The 20220-nt window shown below is 43.4% G+C and overlaps 2 protein-coding genes across 9 annotated transcripts in view; one reads left to right on the top strand and one right to left on the bottom strand.

Annotated features, from left to right (window-relative positions):
• ssbp1 (single-stranded DNA binding protein 1) overlaps nucleotides 1–9740 on the top strand; it is a 30414-nt gene extending 20674 nt beyond the window's left edge. For 3 of the 5 annotated variants that reach the window (XM_059955827.1, XM_059955829.1, XM_059955828.1), the window contains exon 7: nucleotides 7001–9740. In XM_059955827.1, coding sequence (XP_059811810.1) covers nucleotides 7001–7089 — 89 coding nt within the window. In that variant the 3' untranslated portion in view covers nucleotides 7090–9740. Of the gene's footprint in view, nucleotides 1–1676; nucleotides 1879–7000 lie in introns of those variants that run through there. The other 2 variants (XM_059955826.1, XM_059955830.1) reach the window with 2 other exon arrangements.
• A 1217-nt stretch (nucleotides 9741–10957) lies between these two features.
• LOC132384595 (soluble guanylate cyclase 88E-like) overlaps nucleotides 10958–20220 on the bottom strand; it is a 75785-nt gene continuing 66522 nt past the window's right edge. For 2 of the 4 annotated variants that reach the window (XM_059955819.1, XM_059955818.1), the window contains exons 17-20: nucleotides 19905–19994; nucleotides 19137–19280; nucleotides 17075–17209; nucleotides 10958–11355 (exon numbers count right to left, since the gene is read on the bottom strand). In XM_059955819.1, the coding sequence (XP_059811802.1) occupies nucleotides 11194–11355; nucleotides 17075–17209; nucleotides 19137–19280; nucleotides 19905–19994 (531 nt within the window). In that variant the 3' untranslated portion in view covers nucleotides 10958–11193. Of the gene's footprint in view, nucleotides 11356–17074; nucleotides 17259–19136; nucleotides 19281–19904; nucleotides 19995–20220 lie in introns of all 4 variants that reach the window. The other 2 variants (XR_009508938.1, XM_059955820.1) reach the window with 2 other exon arrangements.

Here is a 20220-nt window from a genome sequence, read left to right as displayed (position 1 = left end):
CAAACAATAGTACGCAAGTATAAACACCATGGAACCACACAGCTGTCATACCACTCAGGAAGGAGACGCATTCTGTCTCCTAGAGATGAATGTACTTTGGCGCAAAAAGTGCAAATCAATCCCAGAACAACAACAAAGGACCTTGTGAAGATGCTGGAGGAAACAGGTAGACAAGTATATATATCCACAGTGAAACGAGTCCTATATCAACATAACCTGAAAGGCTGCTCAGCAAGGAAGAAGCCACTGCTCCAAACCGCCATAAAAAACCCAGACTACAGTTTGCAAGTGCACATGGGGACAAAGATTTTACTTTTTGGAGAAATGTCCTCTGGTCTGATGAAACAAAAACTGAACTGTTTGGCCATAATGACCATTGTTATGTTTGGAGGAAAAAGGGTGAGGCTTACAAGCTGAAGAACACCATCCTAACCGTGAAGCATGGGGGTGGCAGCATCCTGTTGTGGCGGTGCTTTGCTGCAGGAGGGACTGGTGCACTTCACAAAGTAGATGGCATCATGAGGAAGGAAAATTATGTGGATATATTGAAGCAACATCACATCAGCCAGGAAGTTAAAGCTCGGTCGCAAATGGGTCTTCCAAATGGACAATGACCCAAAGCATACCTCCAAAGTTGTGGCAAAATTGATTAAGGACAACAAAGTCAAGGTATTGGAGTGGCCATCACAAAGCCCTGACCTCAATCCGATAGAAAATTTGTGGGCAGAACTGAAAAAGATTCCAGCAACTTATTGCGAGAAGCTTGTGGAAGGCTACCCAAAACATTTGACCCAAGTTAAACAATTTAAAGGCAATGCTACCAAATACTAACAAAGTGTATGTAAACTTCTAACCCACTGGGAATGTGATGAAAGAAATAAAAGCTGAAATAAATCATTCTCTCTACTATTAATTCTGACATTTCACATTCTTAAAATAAAGTAGTGATCCTAACTGACCTAAGACAAGGAATATTTTCCAGGATTAAATGCCAGGAATTGTGAAAAACTGAGTTTAAATGTATTTGGCTAAGGTGTATGTAAACTTCTGACTTCAACTGTATATAGCTAGGGTGCCTAAGACTTTTGCACAGTACCATAGTAATTTTATGTATTGCACTGTACTGCTGTTGCAGAAAAAACAAATTTCATGATGTATGTGAGTGATGATAAACCTGATTCTGATATGGGTCTCTATTGTGGACTGAGAGTGGGAAGGGGGCAGGGAGAAGGGAATCATGGTTGGGAAAAGGAGAAGGGAGAGGGCAGGGAATGGAAAGCACCAGAGAGGCATTCTGTAATGATCAATAAACTAATTGTTTGGAATTAAATTACCTTGTCTGGTGTCTCAGGGCTGGATGTGTCTGCACCCGTGCCACCCCCACCCTGGCACTCCCTGTCCCATACCCCTTCCCCAGCGCTCCACCTTGCCATTCCCAACACCCTGTGCTCTTGCCAGATTTGCAAGCTCACTCTCCGTTCCACGTTGTCAAATTTACAGTACTGTACAAAAGTCTTAGGCGCCCTGGCCATATATATGTGCCTAAGACTTTTGCACAGGACTTTAAATAGTCAAGATAATTAAAGGTGGCAAGTGTAGAGATCCGCAAACAAACAATAAATATTGTGCAACTTTTCATCAATTTAATCTGTTCATCATTTTTTTTCCTTTTACAGATAACTTAATATTTCTAAGTGACTCTGTCAAAGAGGTCTAGCTACAATGAGGTGGCTGCTGAACAGGAGCTGTTTTTTATTATTTTCTGTTTCTGTTTGTCCACTCGGCTGTGCTGCCGTTACTTTCACCACATCATGAAGATTTTAAGAATTTACTTGTCATTCAGTGCACAAGATTAAAAATAAATCATGGTTGATCATATTAGCTCTGGCCTTTGTGAAACAACAGCTGTGGATCAGTTTCCCAAATGAAAAGAAAGATTTCTGGTGTTAAACATGTAAAGTGCTCTGGATTCGGGCATTGCTCAGTGTCCAATTCTCCTGTGGTTCAGTTAGCAAATTACCACCCAATGATTGTGCAGGAACATTGTGCACATAGTTCGAGCTGATGTGTGCCTTCAGAAATGGTGGGAAACTGGTCCATCTACACAACTACACTCCAGAAACAGGGTCACTTGGACCTTTCTTGTCACCCTGCAGTGCACAGATGTTTGGGCGTTGTTAGGAACTGTGAATGAGCCACACAAGGGACTGGAGCTGCAGGTGTAAGAGGTCTTTATTCAGCAGGACAAAGATTCTGGAGAATTAGTCTCTTGGAGAAACTTTCTGAACTCAATGTCAGGTTTTTATACTCTTAAGAACAGAGATAACATGTTGATTGAATGCAATTTCCAACATTATAAAAGCATACCTTACTATTTGGAGTGCTGACAAATGGTCCCATTGAGTTACAGATGTTTAAGGGCTGGACTGATGATTACCAGAGCCCCATTGTCTTTCGCCTGGCTGACATTTATGAGAATGTCTCACGGGTGTTAGTTCACAAACCATTGAGCTGCCTCCAGCTTGTGAGCCAGTTGTGAGGTTTCCTTGGGCATCGCAGCTTTTTCATGCAGTTGTGCTTTTAATTTCACTCTGAACTCAAAACTGAAATGTGGTTCACATTTTGAAATAGTTCATGAATATTGGCTCTCGTTTACCTTAATAAATGCTATTCCCCATAATTCCTGAAGAATATCCCATGTCAAAGATTCCTACCAGAATCAGAATCAGGTTTATTATCATCGGCACCATACACTCTTTGGCCTACTGGACAGAAAACTTTCCCAGGGAGGTGAAAATCTAAGGAGGTTATAATGAAATACGGCAAGAAAAGGCCCATAGCTGAGGAAGCCCTGCCCAAGCCATGTAGCTGCTGCAGAAGCATCACTCTATGTCAGGGGTCACCAACCTTTTTTGCACTGTGGACCAGTTTAATATTGACAATATTCTTGCGGACCATCCGACGGGGCTGTGGGTGTTGATCACGACTGGAATATGGGTGATAAGTCAACTATAAGTCACTTATAAATAGCTAATACACTTAATTTTGTTTATAGAAGGGTTTATCTAACAAATTTAATATTAAACACACAGCGCACATTTTCCTCGCATGAACATAGCGATAAGTCAATTATAACTCACTTATAAGACAATAGCATCATAACATTTTAAGTAATGTTTGGATATTAAACACAGCGCATATTTTCCTTGTATGAACATATAAAATTACTGCAACGCACCAGTGAGAGGACTGGGGCCTTGGCGGTCACAGTCCAGAGAGAGCGACCGAGCAAGCGAGCGAGGAATGCAACAGGGCACATGCCCCCCCCCCCCCCCGTAGCTAGGTAGGATCTATCAGCCAACAAAAGTTTGGCTCGAGGGATGACTTTCAGTAGATCGCAGCAAAGTATCTGCTCTGCTACTTACAAAACTCTGAGCCCATATTAGGTCGTCTACGAATATTTTAGCACCAGGTTCCCCACGAACATTCGGTGTACTAAACAGGTTTAGAGGAGGCGCCCATCTGTCCGCTCTCCAGGCCTTTATAGCAACAGCACTTCTTGCTGGCCGCATGAGGCAGCTGGTTACCTGAGGACAACTGGTGATCCCTGGCGTGAGGGTATCACTGCATTTAGGCGACTGATGACCTTGCGTAATGACCTCGCATGCATTCAAGTTCAACAGTGGGCATGCCAGGATGAGGAAAGTTGCAGCTGACTCATACCGTTTCATATCGACAAATCATATCGTTTCCTCACAGCCCGGTGTTTGGGGACCACTGCTCTATGTGGACCTACGTGTACACTGCCTATTATCCTTCACTAGCTCTCTGCAATAATGTGGGGAAATAATTCAAAACTAGTGCTAATCGCAATAACATTTTGCTCCAAGTTATTGACTATATTCTCTCAAAAGGATCCTGTTGTGGCTGTGCTTCATTACATGGCTTATCAGTATCAGATCTGTGCTGTTGACTCTGCCTAGGTTGAAGATGGTGACAATGTCATTCATGACATTTTGTTACCTCTTCCTCTGCTGACATTGCATTGTTACCTCTCATCTTTGCCCATTTGATCTCAGTACAACACAAGTACTATCAGACATGGCTGTGTCAGCAAAGGGCCAACTGGAGAACTAAAACTGGTCTCTGGTCAAAGGTCATGGTTCGTGTTGGAAGTTGTGGCAGAGGGATGTCTGGAGCAGATGACCACATCTTTGTGGAGGTCCCTATGATATCTACTTACAAGGGATTTTTGGCTGGTTTCTATTTGAATGGTGCAAAGATCTCATCATGATGGGACCCCAAGGAACGTCTTGACGTGAGCTACCCAACCAGTGAAAAGGCCCATCGCATTTGGTGTCCATTCCCATCCAAGCTGAAGTACCTGCCTTCCCGCATTTGGTGGTGGGGGCATTGCACTTTCACTGGAATATATCCGGTTTCTCTTGGATATCCCTTCAATTTTCTCCACTCTCTTGGCTTAGTTACTTAGAAACATAGAAATCTACAGCACATTACAGGCCCTTCAGCCCACAATGTTGTACTGACCATGTAACCTACTCTAGAAACTGCGTAGACTTTCCCTACCGTATAGCCCTCTATTTTTCTAAGCTCCATGTACCATGTTACGGAGTACTTGGTCCTCCATAACCTGGATCCCTTCCCATGTCTGTTTACCCCAATACTTTTCTACTGTGATCTGTCCGACCAAACACCTAACTCAACAGACAAAGAGTAAGGGTACGACCTTATGGACTTTCATATGGATAAAGACATATGTATCGGGCAGCAGAGCAACGAGTGGCCACCCTCACTGAGAAAGTGTTAAACCTGACACAGCAGAATGTCTCCATTGAATGAACAAAGCTGAATCCCAGCAAATCACCTGAATATGTAAAATGATTAAGGCACATCAGGAGGATTTGGCAAGCCTGAGGGATCAGGATCCAGACCCCATCAAAGTAAGAGAGATGATGGCTAAGAGTTGGGACCCCAAGTTCTGAAATGGCAACATTTGCTCTGATGCTGACACTTGGCGTGGTGATGGCCCACCGGTGAATGAGCAGAATTTCACACATGAGAATCTGATAGTACAGGTCTGACTGGTATCAGTCCATAGTCATAAAACAATTGCCCTGGATAGGTGAATAAATGGTACAAGGGGAAAGAGTGACCATAGTGTGGGAGGCTGAGGAGAAAGGGGTTATGCAGGATAAATATAATCATTACTGGGGAATACTTCGTTGCATGGTTACTTCAAATGTAGAACAGAGAGGTCTCAGGAGTACAAGTACATGGTTCTCTGAAGGTGGCATCACAGGTAGAGAGAGACCAAAACTGAACACAATATTCCAAATACTACCTCCAACAACTTGTGTAACTGTAACATAACATCCCATCTTCTGCAGCCAATGATGAAGGCCAGTGTGCCAAAAGCCATCTTCACCACCCTGCCTACCTGTGATGCCACTTTCAGAGAACCATGTACAAGTTGTTGGAGAGATAGTATTTGGAATATTGTGTTCATTATTGAGCTGAAACGAGTGCAGAGGATGTTTACGAGGATGTCGCCAGCACTCGAGGGTCTGAATTATAGGTAGAGGTTCAGCAAGTTGGGACTACTTCCACTGGACTATTGCAGAATGAGGAGTGATCTTATAGAGGTGTATAAAATCTTGAGGGGCATCGATGGGGTGAATGTGCACTATCTTTTTACCTATCTGTCTTTGGGCAATCAGGAACTAGAGGTATTGGTTTAGAGTGAATGGGGAGAGATTGAATAAGAATGTGAGGGGTAACCTTTTTACCCAGACAGTGGTTAGTATATGGAACAAGCTGTCAGAAGAAGCTGTTGAAGCAGGTACATTAACAAGATTTAAAAGACAGTCGGACAGGTACATGGATAGGAAAGGTTTAGGAGGGATATGGGCCAAACTTGGGCAAATGGGACTAGCTTAGATGGCATCTTGGTCAGCATGGACCAGTTGGGCTGAGGGGCCTACTTCCATGCTGTGTGATACCATGACTTTCTTTACATACGTTATCAGAATTTCACTTCCCAAAATGTATTATCTATACTCGTCTGGATTAAATTCCATCTGCTACCATTCCACACAAATTTTTTCCATAGCTTGGAAGAAATTTTGGTAGATCTGTAGATTTGGATCTACCAAAGTGCACAACCATACACTTCCCGACACTATTATATTTGCCACTTCTTTGCCCACACTCCTAATCTGTCCAAGTCCTTTTGCAGCCTCCCTGCTTCATCGACACTATCTGCCCCTCCGCTTATCCTCATATTGCCTGCAAACTCAGCCAAAAAGCCATCAATTCCATCATCCAAATCATTGACACATAACGTTAAAAAAAAGTGGTCTCAACACAGACCCCTGTGGAACACCACTAGTAATGGCAGCCAATCAGAAAAGGCTCCCTTAATTTCCACTCCCTGCCTCCTGCCAATCAGCCAATGCTCTATTCATGCTAGTATCTTTCCTGTAATACCATGGGCTCTTAACTTCCTAAGCAGCCTCATCTGTGGCACCTTGTCAAAGGCCTTCTGAAAATCCAAGTGCACAACATCCACTGACTCTCCTTTGTCTATCCTGCTTATTACTTCCTCAAAGAATTCCAACAGATTTGTCAGGCAGGATTTTCCTATGAGGAAACCATGCTGATTTCAGCCTATTTTATCATGTTCCTCCAAGAACCCCAAAATATCATCGTTAATAATCAACTCCAACATCTTGCCCAACCACTGAGGTCAGGTTAATTGGCCTGTAATTTCCTTTCTTCCTCCTCCCTCCCTTTTTGAAGTGTGGAGTGACATCTGCAATTTTCCAGTCCTCCAGAACCTTGCCAAGAATCTGTTGATTATTGAAATATCAATATATTAATGCCTCCACAATCTCTACAGCTACGTATTTCAGAATCTTGGGGTGTAGTCCATCTGGTCCAGGTGACTTATCTATGGTAACTGTACTTCCTTTAATCGCAGGACTCTGCAGAGAGTGGTGTGGACAGCCCAGCCCATCTGTAGATGTGAACTTCCCACTATTCAGGACATTTACAGAGACAGGTGTGTAAAAAAGGCCCAAAGGATCACTGGGGACCTGAGTCACCCCAACCACAAACTGTTCCAGCTGCTACCATCCGGGAAACTACCGCAGCATAAAAGCCAGGACCAACAGGCTCCGGGACAGCTTCTTCCACTAGGCCATCAGACTGATTAATTCATCTGACGCAACTGTATTTCTATGTTATATTGACTCTCCTGTTGTTCATAATATTTATTATAAATTACTATAATTGCACATTTAGATGGAGACATAACAAAGATTTTTACTCCTCATGTATATGAAGGATGTAAGTAATCAATTCAATTCAAAAAACTTCACTCACTTATGCCTGCTGTCACTCTTGAACATCTGACATACTGCTAGTGTCTTCCACAGTGAAGACTGACGCAAAATACTTATTCAGTTCATCGGCCATTTAATTGTCCCCCCATTACTATCTCTCCAGTTCCATTTTCCAGGGGTCCAATATCTATTCTCTCCTCTCTTTAAACTCTTTATACTGTATATCTGAAAAAAAAACCTCTTGGTATTCTCTTTGATATTATTGGCTAGCCTACTTTCATATTTAATATTTTCCCTCATTAAGGCTTTTTCAGTTGCCTTCTGTTGCCCTTTTTAAATAATGGTGCAACATTAACTCTTCTGGAATTTTACCTGTGGTGAAAAATGAAACAAATTTAGCTGCAAGATCCTCTATATAACTTTTTTTCACTAGCTTCCCATAATGCCTGTGGATGCATTTGGTCAGGCCCTGGGGATTTATCCACTTTGTGCGCTTTAAAGCCGTCAATACCTCCTCCCTGCTAATTCTCAGGTGGACTGAGATGTTACCACTCACTTTCTGATTTTTCTTTGGCATCATTTTATCCTTGGTAAAAACTGAAGAGAAACATTCTTTTAAAATCTTGCTTTGGTTCTACCCACAGGCAGCCATGCTGATCTATCCTTTCCTCAGTCACCCTTCTAATGTAGGATTTGGGATTTTCCTTAACCCTGCCTCCCAGATCCATTTCATACCCTTTCTTTGTCCTCCTGATTTCCCTCTTAAATGTACTCCTACACTTCTTATTGTCATTGCGGGATTTACATGTTCTCAATTGCCCAAAGCTCTCTTTTTCCTGATCAGAGTCTCGATATCTCTCATCAACCAGGTTCCACAAACTTGCCAGCCTTGCCCTTTACCTTAGCAGGAACATGCTATCCTTGGACTCTTAATATCACACTTTTAAAAGCCTCCCACTTGCCAGTTGTTCCTTTATCAGTAAACAATCTCACCCAGTCAACCTCTCCTATACCCCGTCTAAAGCCTCCAACATTGGCTCTGCCCCAGCTCAGGACCTCCACTTGAATTACCTTTCTCCATAATTATTTAAAAACATAAAAATATAGTCAGTTGACCCAAAGTGCTCCCTGAATGACACTTCCATCATTTACTCTACCTCAATCCAAAGAGGAGGTCCAGTGTTGCACCCTTTCCAGTAAAGACCTTTTTATATTGATTAAGGAAACTTACTTGCACATATTTAACAAATTTCACTCTGTCCGAGCCCTTTGCACCATGGGTGGCCCAGTCAATATTATTCACCAAACTACCTGCGATTTCTTTGCACATCTCTCTAATTCAGCTCCCTGATGGCCCACATATCTCCTTTAAAATCTCCTCTCACCCTAAAGTTCTGCTCTCTAATATCTGACTATTAGTGATTGATGCTCAACTGAATGGCACCAGCCTAGTTCATGTGTTCGATGGCCCTGCACAGATTTGTCATGACCACCAGGGGTCATGGTGTGAGTGTGAGTGGCCCTTTCAGTTCCTGGGCATGGCTCTGCTTCAGTGTAAATCCACGCTCCAAGCAGCAGCAACATTCTGTGTTGTTAAGCCTCTGTGATTGGAGTTTCAGGGACAGGTTTATCCTGGAGATTTATTGTTGCACTGGGCTTCTGTGAGTGTAGTATATTGTTGGTAGTGAAGACAGTCTTCATGTGGATTATTCTGCCCAGTTAGCTATTTGCAATAACTACCTACTTTACACAACTTCATCACCTTTTCCTGCTGTGCCACTGGAAAGTTGCCCAACTGGCATATGTGATTCCAGCCACCAAAATGTTGTCATCTTTGGTCAAGGTGAAGGTGGCTCATGTCCAGCAACACCCAGATCCTCAAAAGTGAATTAAAGATCTCATTAGTACAACTACAAGGAAAGTATGCCAAGGTATTTACTTACTAAGTAAATTCGGCTTGTCACCGAACATTCTAATGAACTTTTACAGATGTACTATTGAATGTGTCCTGACCAGTTGCACCATGATCTGGTATGGCATTTCCAATCACAGGAGTGTAAGAAGTTGCAGAGAGTAGTGGACTCTGCCAAATACATCTGGCGCATATCCATCTCCATCATAGGTAGTGTCTACAGGAGGTGCTGCCTCAAGAAGGAGACATCAAGAATCCCCACCATCCAGGCCATGCCATCTTCTCAGGACTAGCATTGGGCAGGAGGTACATAAGCCTGAAGTCCCACACCACCAGCTTCAAGAAAATCTACTTCCTTTCAACCATTCGTTTCTTGAACTAATTGGCAAAACCAATTAGTCTGGCAACACTACAAGCAATTTAACCACTTTGCATTAAAATAAACTTTGTTTCTTTTATTCTAATTGTGCTATTTCTTGTAAAAATTGTGTATAATTTATGTTTTTCTTCTGAATGCTACTTATACAGGGCTATGTGCTTGTGATGTTGCTGCAAGTAAGTTTTTCATTGCACACGTATACTTGTGTTTCTGTACATATAAACTTGACTTTGATTATCCATATCACAATGATATTGTGATAAAATATTCCAGGTCTAAAGGTTGATGTTCACAAATACACTGCAAGGATTTCTTGACTGGCAGACCTCAGCCAAATAAAATTGGTGTTATCATCTCATCCATGCTGAACCTCAAAACAGTGCTGTCCAGGACTGTGCTCAGTGCCCCTGTACACCTATGATTGTGTGGCTAGATACAGCAGCTGATGTTGCTGTTATGGCTGGATCAGCAACAATGATGAGATGGAGTTCAGGAACGAGATCATGAATCTTGTGTTCTGATGTCAGAGCAACTACTTGGGCCTTAATATCAGCAAGATGAAAGAGCTGTTTGTTGATCTAAGAAAGCACAGTGGTGAACACAATCTTGTCCCTACTAATGGTACTGCTGTAGAGCTTCAAGTTCCTGGGCATCCATCTCACCGGTAGCTCAACCTGGTCTCTTCACACTGCTGCAGTGGTCAAGAAAGCATATCAGTATATTTACTTTCTTAGGCATCTGAGAAGATTCAACATGTCTACTAGATCCTTTCAAACTTCTACAGATGCACTATAGAAAGTTTCCTGATGGGTTGCATCTCGGCCCGGTAAGGCAACCGTTCTGTTCTGGACCAATGGAACCTGCAGAGAGAGAAAGATAAACACTGCCCTGTCCCTCACAGGTTCATCACTTCCCTCAATCCCATTGATCTTCAGGAAGGCTAACAGTATTGTTAAGTATGCCTGCCATTCTGGCCATTTATTCTCTGAGAGAAGATAAAGGTGTTTGAAAGCCTGGATGACCAAACTCAAGAACAGACTCCTGAACCAGTTATCTCCTTCCCAGTGGTGCTGCCATATTTTTGAACTCTTAACTCTACCTCTTCTGTTACTGTCACTATCGTTTCTTTGTGCTTGTTGTTTCGTGCTTCTCCCTGTATTTCTTTTTACCATGTACACGGTTATCTTTGTGAGCTTTGCACAAACAACGAATTTCATTGCACCCTGGTGTGTATGACAACAATTTGAATGAGGTTTGTGCATGCTTGAAAAATCCTGGAAGAACAGATCACCAAAGTTGCAATAATACTTCAACTACTTTATTATTCAAAATAAAGCAAAGCCTGGCCTGAAGATAAAATTATCTACATAATCACACAGGGCAAAGACAATTTCACATGGGGTATATTCCAAAACTCTGAATTAACAGTAACGAGGTCAAGGAGCTGCCACAGGGAGTGTCCCAAGCTTATCAAACCTAATGCATGACAGTTCAATGCCAGGCTGGAAAGGTGGGCTCGAGCAGGGTGCGGTGAGCAATCAGATCAGTTGGCAGAACTGGGTGTGGGTGGAGCCTGCACTATCCCTTAACATGGCCAGAGGGCGTGCCTGGGGCCTCCTTGGAGAAGCAAAGAGAGGGTGTTCATGCGCTTCAGCCGTTTCCTCCGACACTTTCTCCAGGAAAGACTCTTTGTGATAGCCCTGTAGAGCAGCAGAGAAAACACAGCATAAGCACCGGTACAGGCACCAGTGACGCAGTATGGCACAGCTTCAGTACCAGTATCAGTGGAAGCTAATGGCATATCATTTCTCAGGGTTATTGCTGTCATAGACAGGTAGTGAATCACTCCACAGCATTAGCACCAGCAGTAGAACATAGATCAGGACAGGCCTTTTGACCCACAGTGTCTGCGCTGGACATGATGCTAAATTAAATGAATCCTGCTGCTTGCACATAGTCCTTGCCCTTCAATTCTCTGCTTATTCATGTGTCTGTCTTAACTCCACCATCGTATTTGCCTCCTCTGCCAGCCCTGGTCATGCATTTCAGGTACCCAACACTGTGTGTAAAGAACTTGCCTCACACATCTCCTTTAAACTTCCCCCCCCCCACCTTAAAGCTCCATCCTTTAGTATTTGACATTTCCATCATAGAAGAATGGTCCTGACAATTTATCAACGCCTCCCATAATCTTAAAAACAAACTCCCCTCCCCTCAACCTCCCAGAGAAAACAACCCACTTTATCCAGCCTATCCTTACAGCACATACCCTCTAAACCAGGCAGAATCCTGGATTCCGCACCATCTCTAAAGCCTTCACATCTTTCCTGCAGCATGGTGACTAGAGAACCACACTCAGCAGTGTTTGCAGAAATGCATTCAAGCCATTTTTAGGTAATTGCAACAAGACTGGCTGACTCTTATCCTCAGTGTCACGACCAATGAAGGTAAGCCCCTTTTTTACCACCCTATCTACTCGTGAGGATATCTTCAGGGAGCTATGGACTTGGTCTCCAAGATCACTCTATACATTGATGCAGTTAACATTAATGAGGCTGCTTAACACCAACTCCTGTAATTTCATGGTAATACAGGAATGGATAGAAACTTGGCTGACTGGCAGGAGGCTAAAAGTGGGAATAAAGGGGGGTCTTTTCTGGTTAGCTGCTGGTGACTAGTGGTGTTCCTCAGGAGTCAGTGTTGGGACCAATTCTTTTATGTTGTATATCAATGATTTGGATGAAGGTATTGATGGCTTTGTGGCCAAGTTTGAGGACAATATGAAGATAGGTGGAGGGTCAAGTAGTGTTGAGGAAGTGGGGAGTCGCTAGAAGGGCTTAGACAGATTGGGAGAAGATGTCTCCTATAGTGGGGGAGCCTGGGACCAGAGGGCACAGCCTCAGAATAGAGTGGCATCCATTTAGAACAGAGATGAGAAGGAATTTGAAGATGTGAAGGAAAATGAGAAGTAGGACCACAAAGGTAATAATCTCTGGATTACTACCAGTGCCATGTGCTAGTCAGAGTAGAAATAGGAGGATATTTCAGATGAATACATGGCTTGAAAAATGGTGCAGGGGGAGGGATTCAAATTTCTGGGGCACTGGAACCAGTTCTGGGGGAGGTGGGACTGGTATAAACAGGACGGTCTGCACCTGGGCTGGACTGGAACCAATGTCCTAGGGGGAGCGTTTGCTACTGCTGTTCAGGAGGATTTAAACTAATGTGGCAGGGGGATGGGAACAAGTGCAGAGAGACAGAGGGGTGTAAAATGAGGGTAGAAGCAAAAAGTAGTAAGGTGAAAAGTAAAAGTGGCAGGCAGGCAAATCCAGGGTAAAAAGCAAAAAGGGCCACTTTTCAACATAATTGTATAAGGGCTAAGAGTGTTGCAAAAACAAGCCTGAAGGCTTTGTGTGTCAATGTGAGGAGCATTCGTAACAAGGTGGATGAATTGAATGTGCAGATAGTTATTAATGAACATGATATAGTTGGGATCACAGAGACATGGCTCAAGGGTGACCAAGGATGGGAGCTCAACATCCAGGGATATTCAATATTCAGGAGGGATAGACAGGAAAGAAAAGGAGGTGGGATAGCATTGCTGGTTAGAGAAGAGATTAACACAATAGAAAGGACGGACATTAGCCTGGAGGATATGGAATTGATATGGGTAGAGCTGCATAACATTAAGGGGCAGAAAACGCTGGTGGGAGTTGTGTACAGGCCACCTAACAGTAGTAGTGAGGTTGGGGATGGCATTAAACAGGAAATTAGAAATGCGTGCAATAAAGGAACAGTAGTTATAATGGGTGACTTCAATCTACGTATAGATTGGGTGAACCAAATTGGTAAGGGTGCTGAGGAAGAGGATTTTTTGGAACGTATGCGGGATGGTTTTCTGAACCAACATGTCAAGGAACCAACTAGAGAGCAGGCCATTCTAGACTGGGTATTGAGCAATGAGGAAGGGTTAGTTAGCAATCTTGTTGTGTGAGGCCCCTTGGATAAGAATGACCATAATATGGTGGAATTCTTCATGAAGATGAAGAGTGACATAGTTAATTCAGAAACAAAGGTTCTGAACTTAAAGAAGGGTAACTTTGAAGGTATGAGACATGAATTAACTAAGATAGACTGGCAAATGATACTTAAAGGGTTGACAGTGGATATGCAATGGCAAGCATTTAAAGATCGCATGGATGAACTACAACAATTGTTCATTCCAGTTTGGCAAAAGAATAAACCAGGGAAGGTAGTGCACCCGTGGCTGACAAGGGAAATTAGGGATAGTATCAAGTCCAAAGAAGAAACATATAAATTAGCAAAAAAAAAGCAGCACGCCTGAGGACTGGGAGAAATTTAGAGACCAGCAGAGGATGACAAAGGGCTTAATTAGGAAAGGGAAAAAAGATTATGAGAGAAAGCTGGCAGGGAACATAAAAACTGACTGTAAAAGCTTTTATAGATACGTGAAAAGAAAAAGATTGGTCGACAAATGTAGGTCCTTTACAGTCAGAAACAGGTGAATTAATTGATCATAGGGAACAAAGACATGGCAGACCAATTGAATAACTACTTTGGTTCTGTCTTCACTAAGCAGGACATAAATAATCTTCCGGAAATAGAAAGGGACCGAGGGTCTAGTGAGATGGAGGAACTGAGGGAAATACATGTTAGTAGGGAAATGGTGTCAGGTAAATTGAAGGGATTAAAGGCAGATAAATCCCCAGGGCCAGATGGTCTTCATCCCAGAGTGCTTAAGGAAGTAGCCCAAGAAATAGTGGATGCATTAGTGATAATTTTTCAAAACTCCTTAGATTCTGGATTAGATCCTGAGGATTGGAGGGTGGCTAATGTAACCCCACTTTTTAAAAAAGGAGAGAGAAACCGGGGAATTATAGACCAATTAGTCTGACATCAGTGGTGGGGAAAATGCTAGAGTCAGTTATCAAAGATGTGATAACAGCACATTTGGAAAGAGCTGAAATCATCGGACAAAGTCAGCATGGATTTGTGAAAGGAAATTCATGTCTGACGAATCTTATAGAATTTTTTGAAGATGTAACTAGTAGAGTGGATGGGGACAACCAGTGGGTGTGGTATATTTGGATTTTCAAAAGGCTTTTGACAAGGTCCCACACAGGAGATTAGTGTGCAAACTTAAAGCACATGGTATTGGGGGTATGGTATTGATGTGGGTAGAGAATTGGTTGGCAGACAGGAAGCAAAGAGTGGGAGTAAACAGGACCTTTTCAGAATGGCAGGCAGTGACTAGTGGGGTACCGCAAGGCTCAGTGCTGGGACCCCAGTTGTTTACAACATATATTAATGATTGAGACGAGGGAATTAAATGCAGCATCTCCAAGTTTGTGGATGACACGAAGCTGGGCAGCAGTGTTAGCTGTGAGGAGGATGCTAAGAGGATGCAGGGTGACTTGGATAGGTTAGGTGAGTGGGCAAATTCATGGCAAATGCAATTTAATGTGGATAAATGTGAGGTTATCCACTTTGGTTGCAAGAACAGGAAAACAGATTATTATCTGAACGGTGGCCGATTAGGAAAAGGGGAGATGCAACGACCTGAGTGTCATTGTACACCAGTCATTGAAGGTGGGGATGCAGGTACAGCAGGCGGTGAAAAAGGCAAATGGTATGTTGGCATTCATAGCAAAAGGATTTGAGTACAGGAGCAGGGAGGTTCTACTGCAGTTGTACAAGGCCTTGGTGAGACCACACCTAGAATATTGTGTGCTGTTTTGGTCCCCTAATCTGAGGAAAGACATTCTTGCCATAGAAGGAGTACAGAGAAGGTTCATCAGATTGATTCCTGGGATGGCAGGACTTTCATATGAAGAAAAACTGGATTGACTAGGCTTATAATCACTAGAATTTAGAAGATTGAGGGGGATCTTATTGAAATGTATAAAATTCTAAAGGGATTGGACAGGCTAGATGCAGGAAGATTGTTTCCGATGTTGGGGAAGTCCAGAATGAGGGGTCACAGTTTAAGGTTAAAGGGGAAGCCTGTTAGGACCGAGATGAGGAAAAACTTCTTCACATAGAGAGTGGTGAATCTGTGGAATTCTCTGCCACAGGAAACAGTTGAGGCCGGTTCATTGGCTATATTTAAGAGGAAGTTAGATATGGCCCTTGTGGCTAAAGGGTTGAGGGGGTATGGAGAGAAAGCAGGTACAGGGTTCTGAGTTGGATGATCAGCCATGATCATACTGAATGGTAGTGCAGGCTCAAAGGGCCGAATGGCCTACTCCTGCACCTATTTTCTATGTTCCTATTAATGTCTTTAGCCAGAGGGTGATGAATCTGTGGAATTCATTGCCACAGGTGGCAGTTGAGGTCAAGTCATTGGGTTTGCTGGAGTCCTGGTGAAGGGTTTCGCCCCAAAACATCAACTGTGATTTTTTCTACAGATGCTGCCTGGCCTGCTGAGTTCCTCCAGCTTCCTCCAGCATTTTTGTGTGTGTTGCTTGGATTTCCAGCATTTGCAGATTTTCTCTTGTTTGTATATTGGAGGTTGATTGGTTTTTGATTAGTCAAAAGTTATGGGGAGAAGGCAGGAGAATGGAGTTGAGGAAGATAATGAAGAAGCCATGATGGAATGATGGAGTGGACTCAGTGGGCTGAATGGCCTAATTCTGCTCCTATGTCTTATGGTGTTAAGGGTCCTGCCATTATATTTTCTCCTTACTTTTGATCTCCCAAAGTACAACACTTCAAGCTTACCCAGATTAAATTCTACCTGCCTTTTCTTCTCCAATATCTGTAACTGATCGCTATCCCTATGTGTCATTTGACAGCCTTCTTCAGTATTCACAACTTCACCTTAAGAAAAGACCATAAGATAGAGAAGCAGTATTAGGCTTTTCAGCCCAGTGATTCTGCTCTGACATTCAATCATGACTGATTTTTTTCAACCTCATTCTCTTGTCTTTTCCCCATAACCCTTAACTCCCTTATAAATCAAGAACTTATCAATTAGTGCCTTAAGTACATCCAGTGTCTTGGCCTCTACAGCCCTCTGTAGCAATGATTCACCATCATCTGGCTAAAGACATTTCTTCTCAGTTCAGTTTCAAAGGGTTGTCTATTCTGAGTCTGTGCCAGTCTTTGTGTCATCTGCAAACTTACAAAACAACCCATCTATATTTCATCCAAGTTAATAATATACATCACAAACAGCAGAGGTCCCAGTACATATCCCTGTGGAGCAGATGTCCAGTCAGATGTGGGAAGAAAGCTGAGCAGCTGGAAGTGTTTTTTTACATATCTGAGTATGCATGGAACTGGCCATCAGCAAGAGAGTTTCAACCCTCCTGCTTTTGTACAGCCTTGGATCTTTATGATACTTGTTTGTGTTCAGAGTCTCCATATTCTTTCATTCCTCCAGTGTTTTCTCTTTACCTTGGTTGAAGAATTTTCATCGGTGCTGAAATCCTCTGGTGTCTTCACCAGCGATGTGGTCGATGATCCCATCTTCATTTGTTGCGGGCTCTGAGAATTCACTGTCTCATCTTCTCTCACAGTGCTGAGATTTAACTGAAGGGCAAGGACAACAAAGCTGGAGCAGATAATGATGATAAATTATCTGCGAACAGCCAGGCAGGAAGTGAATGAGAATGGACACATTCCGCTTGCAATCACCGTAAACAGAAATAAATCCATTCATGGAGCATTGGGAAAACACATCAATTTAGTAATTGATTCACCTGGAGAAGGGAAACACCTACTGACACTGTATATACACTGATACCCTAAATGCTGTGTGTCCTGGAGAGTGAACACAAGTACACCAGGTACACCAGGAATGGAAACATCTACAGAAAGTGGTGGATACAACCCAGTCCATCACAGGTAAAGCCCTCCCCACCACTGAACACATTTACAAGAAAGCAGCATCCATCATCAGCAACCAACATCATCCAGACCACGCTCTTTTCTTGCTACTACCATTGGGCAGGAAGTACAGGAGCCTCAGGACTCACACCACCAGGTTCAGGAAGAGTTACAACCCTATAAACATCAGGCTTCTGAACTGGCATGGAATCTCAGCAGGAGTGTACGTACAGTGATATATATGTAGCTTAACTTCTGAACTTTTAACTTCAATCACCACTTCTCTGAATTGATTCTACAACCTGCAGACTCACTTTCAAGGATTCTTTACAATGAATGTTCTTAGCATTATTTTTATTTGTCAATAAAACTCTATTTTATTTCTATTTTTCCTGTAAATGCCTGTAAGAAAATTAATCTCAAGGAGTATACGGTAACATGTTCCTTGATAATAAATTTACTTTGAACTATAGACTTTGAAGGTACTGCATAACTAACACCCACATGGCCTATGTACGACTGTGCTGGGAGCCCCACTCAGCAGGATCAAGGAATCTGTTCAATCACCCGTGGGCAATGAGCCACAGAGGCTGTGTGACATGGCTGCCCGTGAGAACTGGTCTGGGGGTGGGCTGGATGGTGGTCACCAGCTTTGAGCTTGTTACCAGGGGGAAACCCCTCGGCAGAGGAGAGCAGTGCAGTTAAAGGTGGGGTGGGGAGGGGGCTTCCGTTACTCTCAACAGCAGAGACCACAGCATTGGGACATTCTCCTCACACATGGACCAGGCAGCACTAGTCCCCAGTAATGTCCACACTCACCTTCCACTGCCACATCTTAGCGCCAAAGTCCACAGCCCTATCCTCATCAATCACCTTTGTCACCTTCTCAAAAAAAACTCAATCAAGTTAGTAAGACACAACTAGTCCTGCGCAAGTCCCTAATTAGACCATGGTTTTCCACATGCTCAGAAATCTTATCCTTAAGGATTCCCTCCGATACCAGGATTATCCCCATTTCTCTTTTTAAACAACAGAACAACGCCTGCCAATTCACTACAAAATCCTTGGAAGGATTTATGCTCCAATGGAGTTGATTGATAACTTCAGAACGTTCAATCAGCTCTTCAGTGCTTCCTGAAACTGGGCACGTTCCCAGGCCAGACCTTCCTCTGGCCCCAGGCCTGGGGTTGGGAGAGGGACATCAGCCCTGCAACTCCGGTCCTCAATCCTCCACTGAGACCACCCAGCCCCGGCTCTTGTCTGCCTATCGTCCCACACATCTCACCTATTCCGCCAATCTCCCTCCAGCCTGTCTCACCCCACTCTCTCACTATCTCCCCTCCACACCCTCAGTCCTGATGCAGGGACCCGATCTGAAATGTCGACCGTCCATTTGCCTCCACAGTTGCTGTCTGGCCTGCTGAGTTCCTCCAGCAGTTTGTTTTCTTGCTCCAGTGTTTCAGGGTTATGGCATCAACCTGTTCAGTGTGTAAACACACGAGCCAGGTATCCAAGGTACATTAAATAGGTATCCAAGCATGTAGCTCCATCAGTTTCACCCTGCTCACTGCACAAACATCCTCAGTCTGTACATTTACACCTTTCGTAACTGCTGGTATGAGGGTCTTACCAACTTTTTGTTGCTGGATTCTGAAGGGTGGGGTGATACTGCCGTGCCAATTGTTTGTTGCTCAAACTGTGGACAGGCAGCCTGTGCATTGCCATCCTTGTCCCTCTTCCCTTTCAGCCAGTAGGTCTCGATTTCCACATTCCCCTAAGGAAGAATCAATCAATAACGTTACAGACCATTTTGAGGCAAAATAGGAATGTTCCATCGAATCAACCAAGTTGTTTTTTTTAAAAATAGATGCAAGAGGGTACCGGTACTGAGAAACAGAGCGATGTTGGTGTGCAAGTCCAAACATACTGGAAAGCAAGAACACCACTGAATACAGGAACAGTGCTCCAACTGTATAAAACCTTGGCTAGACGTCAGCTGGAGTACTCAGTGTGGTTCTGGTCACCACACTATGGGAAGGATAAGATAGCACTGGAGAGGGGTGCAGAAGAGATTCACCAGGATGTTTCAGTATTGAGGAGAGACTGAAGAATTCTCCCTGGAGTGGAGGAGGTTAGGAGGGAATGTGGTTGAAGTATTTAAAATTAGGATAAACTGCAGGGAACTTTCCCTTTAACAGAGGTTATGGGTAGATGGGATTAATATAGATGATGCCCACTGGTCAGTGTGGATAGCGTGGGCCGAATAGCCAGTTTTTGGGCTGTGTGTTTCTATGAGTAACATCACCATTCACTGTGACAAACGCACAGGCCAGGTCACCAACAGGTCAGAGTGAACCAAAGTGTTGTACAGAGTCGGTGGAAATAATCGGCACTGTACCTTAATTGTTATTGTCCCACGTCTTTCAAAGATAAAAGGGCTGTCGACAAGGTGCTCATACGTGGCACCACTCGACTGTATGTGCATTTCCTGAAACAATAACGGAAGAGCAGGAACGCGTTACTGACCTGACAATTGAAACTCCAGCAAAAAAGATAACACAGTGACATGGAAACAGAATCCTGCAACAGCTACAGCATGACAGCAGTTACACAGAGTGCAGATATGAAGTGTTAGTGTTGGTGAGGGAGAACCAGTGGATGTGCTGTTTGTGGATATTCAAAATGATTTTGACTAGGTCCAACATAAGACGTTA

The sequence above is a fragment of the Hypanus sabinus genome, chromosome X1, assembly GCF_030144855.1.
Source record: "Hypanus sabinus isolate sHypSab1 chromosome X1, sHypSab1.hap1, whole genome shotgun sequence".
NCBI classification, from domain to species: Eukaryota; Metazoa; Chordata; class Chondrichthyes; order Myliobatiformes; family Dasyatidae; genus Hypanus; species Hypanus sabinus.
The sequence above is the reverse complement of the archived record's forward strand: the minus strand, read 5'-3'. Positions and strand labels throughout refer to the sequence as shown.